The following is a 9,135-nucleotide window of genomic DNA, read 5'->3' on the forward strand; positions in this document are numbered from 1 at the left end:
ATTCTAGTTTGTCTACGGTTAGGTTGTTAATTGATTTTTTATCGAAACGATTAAACTACAAATTGTAATTAATGGGATATTGCAATTCACACGATAGAAGATTGTGAATATTATAAGAATGTATGCGATTTCGTTCGGCTCATGTATAAGATATAAACGCGTGCTCGTTTTAATAAATAAAAGAAGAACGGTCATCTGTGACCCAGGCCCGACAGAAACGAGACATACCTCAGTTTTTTTGTCATGTCTTAATTAGTTAAATTATATATTTTTTATATTCGAAATCTATGTATAACACCAAAATATTACCCTTTGTTTTTGTTCAGGCGTTATACAAAAACTAATACAAAATGCCTATTTATCATCAACATTGGTTAATGTATGTACCTAAATGGCTATTACAGCTGCTATGGAATGTATCTAGGTGACCTGGAGATACAGCCGGATTATACAGGGTGGAAACGAGAAGTTACAAAATTCAATGTTACCAGCTTCCATAATCTGTAACCTATTATTGGTACCATTTGAAAGAGCTCGTGAAGCATTTTCAGAATCAGTAACTAGTTTTTCGATATCTTGTATAGTTTAGAAATAATCGAGTGAGATCACTTATCGTTCCATATGTATAACCACCCTGTATAATCCGGCTGTATCTCCAGGTCACCTAGATACATTCCATAGCAGCTGTAATAGACATTTAGGTACATACATTTACCAATTTTGGTGATAAATAGGCATTTTGTATTAGTTTTTGTATAACGCCTGAACAAAAACAAAGGGTAATATTTTGGTGTTATACATAGATTTCGAATATAAAAAATATATAATTTAACTAATTAAGACATGACAAAAAAACTGAGGTATGTCTCGTTTCTGTCGGGTCTGGGTTTTTTTTGTATGGGGCGTGACCGTTCTTCTTTTAAAAGCAAGTATTTTGGGACATTCCAATTTTAAATACCAATTACATACATAATATTTTGTTAAAGTACTTTATTATTATTTTATTTTACCATAATAATATTAATGTTTAAGACATAATTTATCATTTAACTACGGAACTCTATGTCTATCGCGGTATTTGAATTCCGATTTTCTCAACACTAAACTTTTTTTGTTATAAAACTTGTACTTATTAGAACTAAGAGCTTGCTTTACAACATATGAATTACAGGCGTAAATAATAGTTTGCCTTAAATTATTCTTAAAATAGGTACCTGTGTATTTAAGTCAAAAGTACTTTTACAAGAAATACCTTACTTTGAGCGGAAATTCAAAATATTACGGACGTTCCTAACCGTATAAGGAACATAAATAAGCCGAAACGGTTATAATTATGCACAATGACAATATACCGACCGTTTCAGGTGATGATTTCATCGAACATTATGTTTTTATCGTTCAGGAAAATGTTAGCAGCTGTGAGTAAGTATTATAAACTTTGTTCCACGGACATACTGCCTTAATTCAACAGGTACAATTAATTATGTTATGTTGACCTCAGTTCATTATTAGTATTCTGTACTTCTGCTAATGTTTTAACTCTTTTATAAATTTGGCTCCGCCTTAGCGTGCACTTCGATTTATCTAATGAGAAATCAATGTGCATAACGACTCGTTAAAGTGCGAAATAATTATAAGATATTTGAATCCCTAATATGTATCAGGATATTAAATTTATATTTAGGCGATAAAATGAAAAGAACCAAAATTTTTCTCCAAATATTTATGCAATGGCCATGCATTATGAATATTTATGAGTTACCTTAAAAGACATCATCAAAGGAATTATTTTCTTTGCACAAACGACGTAATAAGGAAGTGTTTGCAGTTGCAAGTAAGTATACAAACAGAACTAATCACTAAGTACCATCTACTTGCTATTAAGTATGTAGATACACGAGATGCATACCACATAATTTTACCCGATTGTAATATTAATGGAACGAAGAATCTCTTTTACGAAATTTGCATATTGTTTTTCCTTATTGCTCCTCCTTTGTTCGCTGCACTGGGTCGCTCGTTTCCAATAAAACGAAGCGGTGACGAAGTAAATGAATAGCTCACGTTTTATTTATTTATTTATTTATTTTATTGGGCTATCAACATGAGATACAGTATTATACACAATTAAAAAAATTAAGCCAAAGGTCTCTAGCTAACTGCTCTCACACAAACGATAACCACAGCATGCATAATATTATAATGTAAGCAACCCGTGAACTTTACACAATACAATAACATAATATAGTACCTAATTACAACTTTGAATTTAAACAACAAAAAGAAAGCAACAAAAAAATAAAATAATAAGAGGCCTCCTAGATGCATGCCACCAGGGGCACGTCACCCGTCTTAATTGTTTTTAAGAAACCAGCGAGACTTTGAAAATGTATATCAAGTTCTGGCAACTTTCTGCTGAGATCATTGTACAAACGAGATACACGAACAATTGGTGAATTGCGACCCATCCTCGTCCTACAAAATCTATTTCTAAACAATCCACAAGGGTAACGTGGTATTCTCAAGGGCACGTTATAGGCAAGCTGACCCAGCAAGACAGGACTATCAATGTGGTTGTTCACCAATTTATGGAGGTAGGTCATATCCATATATACACGTCTCACAGAAAGCGGATCCAAACCAAAATACTTTGCTTTATCTGGGTAGGCCTTAATTGTTCTCGGCATCCTGAAACGATAAGACAGACTACGGATCAGTTTCTTTTGAATTCTTTCAATCCTATTGATATGCACATTATATCCTGGACACCAAACCGTGCTGCAGTATTCAAGCTTACTCCTAACGTAGCTATTATAGAGCAGGATGACTGTAGAACTCCTTCTAAAACCCTTTGTACTTCTTAGTATGAAGCCGAGAGATTTATTTGCTTCCTTAATTATTTTGTCAATGTGTTCCGTGAATCGCAACTGGCTATCCATTACAACTCCAAGATCCCTAATAGTTTTAACTTCTTCGAGCTTATCACCTGCAATTGTGTACTCAGTGGATAGCTTATTGCGTTTTCTGGTGAATTTGATGTGGTGACATTTTGAGGAATTCAAAAACATTTCATTTCTACTGCACCATTCCTGAAGGTTGTTAATGTCTTCCTGTAGGCAATTCGAGTCAGCTAAGCAAGTAACCGTTTTAGTTAGCTTGAGATCATCAGCGAAGAGATAAACTTTGCAATGCTTGATAACTTCTGCTATGTCATTAATAAAAACGTTGAAAAACAAAGGCCCCAAAATTGAGCCCTGTGGAACTCCTGATGACGCTATAAAAGGTTCAGATTGTTCACCTTCCACAACCACACTCGCCGGTCGCTCCGACAAGTATGAGCGACACCAGTCCAACATGCTGCCAGCTATTCCGTGCGTGTAAAGTTTTTCTAGCAATATTTTGTGGTTCACCTTATCGAATGCCTTCGAAAAGTCGGTGTAAATCGCGTCCACCTGCATCCCCCGATCCACCTCGTTCATTAAGTCTGACGAAAATAATGTCAGATTGGTATTTGTCGATCTTTTGGCCATGAAGCCACACTGTTCGGTAACAATATATCTATGTATATGCTTGTAGATCATCGAGTGAACCATGGACTCAAAGACCTTTGACATTGTTGAGAGGATGGATACAGGTCGATAATTAACTATGTATTCCCTTTTGCCACTTTTATAAATAGGTACCACCCTCGCCAGCTTCCACAAATCCGGGAACGTACCCGTGCACAAAGAACAGTTAAATATGATAGACAACGGCAGGGCCAGTGCATTTGCACAACTTACCAGAAAAAGTGGGTGAATATTATCTGGACCAACTGCTTTTGTAATATCAAGTCTTTTCAGTCTCTGCTTCACTTCGTCTTCGCCGAACTGAATATGACCAATTGTGTCAATAACCTTTTCCCTTGCCGCTCCTGGGACATGAATGCAGCCATTAGTGTCATTTTGTACCTCATACACTGAAGAGAAATGGGTTGCAAACATGTCAGGTGTTTTACAGGTGTCGAATGTTACTTCAGTATTTAAGATCATAGTACTTGGATATGATGAACATCTTCTTTTCAAATTTTTTACATGGGTCCAGAAGTACTTTGGGTTTTTCTTTATTTCAGATTCTATTGCGTATATGTATTCGCTATAACATGATTTTATCATCTTGCTACAATCACTTCTCAAATATTCAAACTCCAACCTATCCAGTGGATTGCCGAATCTCTTAAACCTTCCATGATATTTACGTTTCTGTTTCAGAAGCCAAATCAACTGAGGTGAAAACCAACTTGGATAAGTTCCTCTGCGATGTTTTGTCATGGGAACATGCTCCACTATGACCTTGTGCAGTATTTCATAGAACCGAGCAAGCATCTCATTCACATTTAGACAAGAATCTAATTCCTCTGTCCAATGGACTGTTTCCAGATATTCATTTATCGCCAGATAATCTCCTTTGTAGAAATTACTACGACTCACTGGAACAGATTTTCTCAATGTTTCCATCTGTATTTTCAGTTCTATTTCGAGTGCTGGATGATATTTATCTATGGTTCTTACTGGCAACAAGCATTCTCTGACATTCAAAAACTCCTTATCGCATAATATTAGATCCAAAATTTTATTGTTCTGATTGTTCACATCATTAAACTGCTTTAAACCATTAAAAGTCAGAAAGTCGACAAATTCACACAGCAGTTCACAATTACCGTAATTCACTGGAGTTAAGGTCGAAGTATCATCACCATGATTTTTTTGCCAAGCTATCCCCCCCATGTTAAAATCTCCTGCGATCAGGGTGCATTCATGATCACTCGTTTGCAAGATCGAATTTACCCTGTGAGTAAACACCCTCAAATGATTAGTTGTCACTGGCGGTGGCAAGTAGACAGCACAGATGTTTAACATTTTTACTCGTTTCTCACCTCTGGAAAACACTGAAACCCACAAGTCCTCGCTGCTGGTTTCATATTCAGTGACGCGTGTTGAGTTCAGCCGATCTGATACCGCTATCAGGACACCGCCACCCCGTCTTTTAGTTGAAGCAGATGTTTCGCGATCTCGTCTGTACACACAATACCCACTCTCAAAGAATTCACAATCAAAACAGCCACTATTAAGCCAAGTCTCTGTAAGTATGAATATATCAAAATTACTATTAATTATCTGCTGACGCACCTCGGTAGCATTTGTATTTAACCCTCTTACATTTTGGTAATATATATTTAAACAATCAACTGACATAATATTACAGTGAAATGATTTTAACGGTTCAGCAATAAGAACAAAACAAAAACGACAAGAACAGACACCAAATATCGGTATGTTAAAACTAGACGATCACTAAGAAAGATCGGACAACTCCTGACTGTTTTTAATGAGTTTGTACTCTGAGGTTTCAGTCTTCCGCATGTATATTTTACCGCTCCTCACCCAAACGAATTTGTAGTTCAATTCCCTTGCCTTAAATCTGGCTGCTGCGTGTAAAGCCTTTTGGGCTGGAGAAAGATGCTCCACCACAAAAACTGATTGTATGTCACCGCCGATGCCAAGATGGCTGGTATTTAGCTTATCCTTCAAACTCTTTGATTTTTTGTTAAATTTTAACGTCGCAGCCAATAAATTATCACGCGCTTTTTGGGAGTTGAATTTAATTATGATAGATCTAGGTCGTCGGCTCTCGTTATTCACTTTGGCTATTCTTGTACACAGTTGTATGTCAGTTTCCTCCAATTTGCAGTCAGTGATTGCTGCGATTTGTTTAACTATGGTGTTAAGGTTTTCAGACTTATATTCAGGGACGTTTTGAATTTCCAAGTTGCTGGCTCGAGAGTGTTGTTCCATTCGAGTAACTCTAGCATTTAAATCAGCTACTGTGTCCTTGAGAGCTGTGTTTTCGGTTATTAACAAGCGAATACTGTTTGAGTTTTCATCAATTTCTTTCTTCAAGCCCTCCTGCCGGCCTTCAATTCCCTTAAGTGTGTCAGATATGTGGTTGAAACGCTCCAATACTTCTTTAGTTTTTAGCTCAAATTCCTTTAAAATGCTAATTCTAAAACCATCCAATACGTTTTCAAGTTCTTCTTTAATAATTTGTCTAATGTTTTCAGTAGTCACGCTAGTCGTGTTCTTTTGCAGAGGTTTAGTGCCTCGCCTATAGTTAACGTTCTCTGACGACAATTCACCCAGATCACATTCGCTTGCTTGTTGACCAGAAGATCTAATGGGGGTATTAGTATTGTCAGATTTAGGCAACTTGCTACGACAGCACGGGCATGTAAATCCTGATTTATATTCCTCCGTCAGTTCCTTGAGTGACTTTTGTATGTTGACACATCCGAGGTGATATTTAAGCCTACAAGATTGACAGCTTAAATAGTTTGATGATGCAGTTTGCCGCTCACAGCACCCAAATCTTTGCTTTGCTTGAGACATAATACACACGACTTGAATTACTAATGATAATAAACAAGCAAAATAATTTCTTCCTTTGGGGTTTGAACGAAGGTTTCTTGCATGCGGGGCGGCGACAGTTGCCGCTAGGCCAACGGTTGTATAGCGGAGCGGGCGAAAGTAGCGGTTGTGACGGTCACGCGGTGCGCGGTGTTCGGCAACGTAGTCTTGTGGATTGACGTCACCCGCACTCGATATCGGCGTACGCGTAGTTTGGGGATTACATTCACTTCTTGCACCCACTATTTAAAGTTTTCTTTGAAAGTTTTCTGCACAGTTATGTTGTCTGATGCCTTGTCCACACACCGATACAAAATAAATACGGAAATACTACATTATTACCACTGAAAAATGCTAAGTGATTACCCTTTGTTAAGATTTGAGCTGAATTTACGTGTAATATTTTAGCGTCGTGGAACGAGCGCAGCTCGATAAATGTAGGAGTAAAATCAAAGGGCTTGCAAGTATGAACGTTTTAAAATTCCCTTTAGTTTGGGCCGTTGCACTCTGCCTGGACTCGTCTAACCGGCCCACTATCAGCGCGCGGCCCGATTCATCGCCCGCCCGTGCCCAATGTGAGGGTATCACCAATCGTAACTGCGGGCCATATTCAAACCCACTACCATGGAAAACGACCGCCTATTCCAGCCTAGCACAAACGTTCAACTTTTAAGTCAGCTTCAATGTTAACGTTCAGTCGAGACTAAATCAAACGAGTTTGATATAAACAACTCTGCGCAGTGTAAACAATTTGCTGCGTTTAGCAATGCGTATTTATTCTTAGACAGCAAAAAATGTACAAACGTTGATTCTAATATTGCAGACGCCATACAGCAAGTGTTCAGCAAGTATTCAAAGAAACTGGCACGTCTTTTTAAACGTTGAAACACGTTTGAATTTTTGATTCTCATATCGACCTACTTCTTACGGTCAAGCAAGTGATTTATCCAAATGAACAGTCTTCAAAATACCTCTTAAATTGCGATAAAACCGCATGTGAATGTAGAAATTAATTAAGGAACCAATTAAAATGTTAAAAGAACAACTTTTTTAATTCAGCATTATTTGTTGGCAGATATTTGCATAAAAGCAAAATGAATGCTACTCATTTTTTGATAAAATTCTGTAAAAATGCTTTAACCAACACGCGGGTAGTGCAATCAATTTGGCCTAAAGTAAGTTCTTGTGGTTGTAGAATAGACGTTATTACATTTTACTATGCATTTAATAAAATAAAGCTACTCTTTAATTGACAGACATAAGCTCCTAATACAGTTTACACGCTCGATTGGATTCCGATACGGGTAATTCGTTTCGAACGATTCCTCGAATGTCTGTTTGGATTATCTTGAACTTTTATTACTTATGTGAAAATGCTATTAAATCGTGAGCATGCTATAAAATAAATTCATGGTAAAATTATTTTAGAATTCTTTGACAAGTCTGGCAAGCGCATTAACCGTGAAGAAAAGCGCGGTAATCTTCAAGGTCCATCGTGATCACGATTCACCCGAGGGCTGAAATATTTTGCTCTTCAGCTCTCCTGTATAATTGCCAATTAGTTCTGCAATCCTCGATGCCAACAACAGTTGAATTTTACAAAACAACATAACTGACTCACGACACCCGACTATTGGCGCTTATGCAATTGACCAAGTTCCAAGACCAGGTCCACTTTAGCTAGATCAGAATGTGGAACCGCGGCCCGTAGCTCATTCACTAATCAGAATATCATTAGCACTACTGAACTGATATTAAAAATTAGGTTAGATAAACATTTTCCTCAACAATGCTGTCATAATATTCTTCGTGTGATGAATGTCAAATATTATGTTAGTTATTTGTTATTGTACTTACAATGTTATTCGTACAACATAGATATTCCATAAGGGAAAATAACGATGTTTGCACTAAATGTTTGAAATATGATCTCACTAATTTTTAAGTGCGGTTAAAGTATATTTCGACAGGACAAAGTTTCTAATAACATTCTCATTGGATTACAGGGTGCATTATTAATAAAGTAGGGACTTCATACCTATAATTCATACAAATATTAGCGGTAATGTGGCATACGTGTTCATCTCATATTTCTTAAAACTTCAACAGTAAGCGTAATCCCAAATTAGCGCATCGCTTTCGATTCCGAGAACAGCTGTTTATTTTAAAATCGCGATACTGTAACATAATATCGGCGAGGGCGGTCGCCCTTTCGCAGGGATACTCACGTCTGCGGTAGATATTCGCGGATTCGGGGAGTTTTCTTCACTCGACACTGTCAATCACTGGTTCAAAACACGGCGCGCGACCGTTTCTAAATAGGCGATCGCGCTCGCGGGATATTTTTAGAGCGGTAATACGACACCGGGCGCGGGCGTCGGTCGTTCGGTCGTGGTGCTGCGGCGAGCGGCGGCGCGCGAGTGAGTACGAGCGAGCGAGCGGGGGGCGCCGGCAGCCTGCGGCCCGAGGACGATACCCTCGCGCCACCCTGTGCTGCAGGCTGCCCGCTGCCCGAGGCTTAGCCCATCTAAATCGCGCTTAGACATTTTTTATTGCATTCGAGGATACATACCTGTTCCATATTTTCTCGGCTTCTCGCTTTATTTTTCTTTTATTTTCCTGCTCTTCGTCAGCCCGCCACTCACCTTTTCATGCTCGCCTCGTAATTATGTTCTTCAATCCCACTTCATAT

General features: G+C 38.1%; 2 protein-coding genes across 5 annotated transcripts in view; both read right to left on the reverse strand.

Moving 5' to 3' along the window:
* LOC135088565 (PDZ and LIM domain protein Zasp) overlaps window positions 1-8,880 on the reverse strand; it is a 46,755-nt gene extending 37,875 nt beyond the window's left edge. For all 4 annotated transcript variants that reach the window (XM_063983410.1, XM_063983412.1, XM_063983409.1 and 1 more), the window contains exon 1: window positions 8,672-8,880. The gene's annotated coding sequence lies outside the window, so the exon portion shown is untranslated. The remainder of the gene's footprint in view (window positions 1-8,671) is intronic.
* LOC135071354 (uncharacterized) lies at window positions 5,003-9,096 on the reverse strand. The gene is made up of 3 exons (XM_063965145.1): window positions 9,089-9,096; window positions 5,424-6,345; window positions 5,003-5,119 (listed from the first exon to the last, which is right to left on the reverse strand). The coding sequence occupies exons 1-3, from the start codon at window positions 9,094-9,096 to the stop codon at window positions 5,003-5,005; spliced, it is 1,047 nt and encodes a 348-aa protein (XP_063821215.1).
* Window positions 9,097-9,135: the final 39 nt, after the last annotated feature.

Source organism: Ostrinia nubilalis, chromosome 4 (genome assembly GCF_963855985.1).
Source record: "Ostrinia nubilalis chromosome 4, ilOstNubi1.1, whole genome shotgun sequence".
NCBI classification, from domain to species: domain Eukaryota; kingdom Metazoa; phylum Arthropoda; class Insecta; order Lepidoptera; family Crambidae; genus Ostrinia; species Ostrinia nubilalis.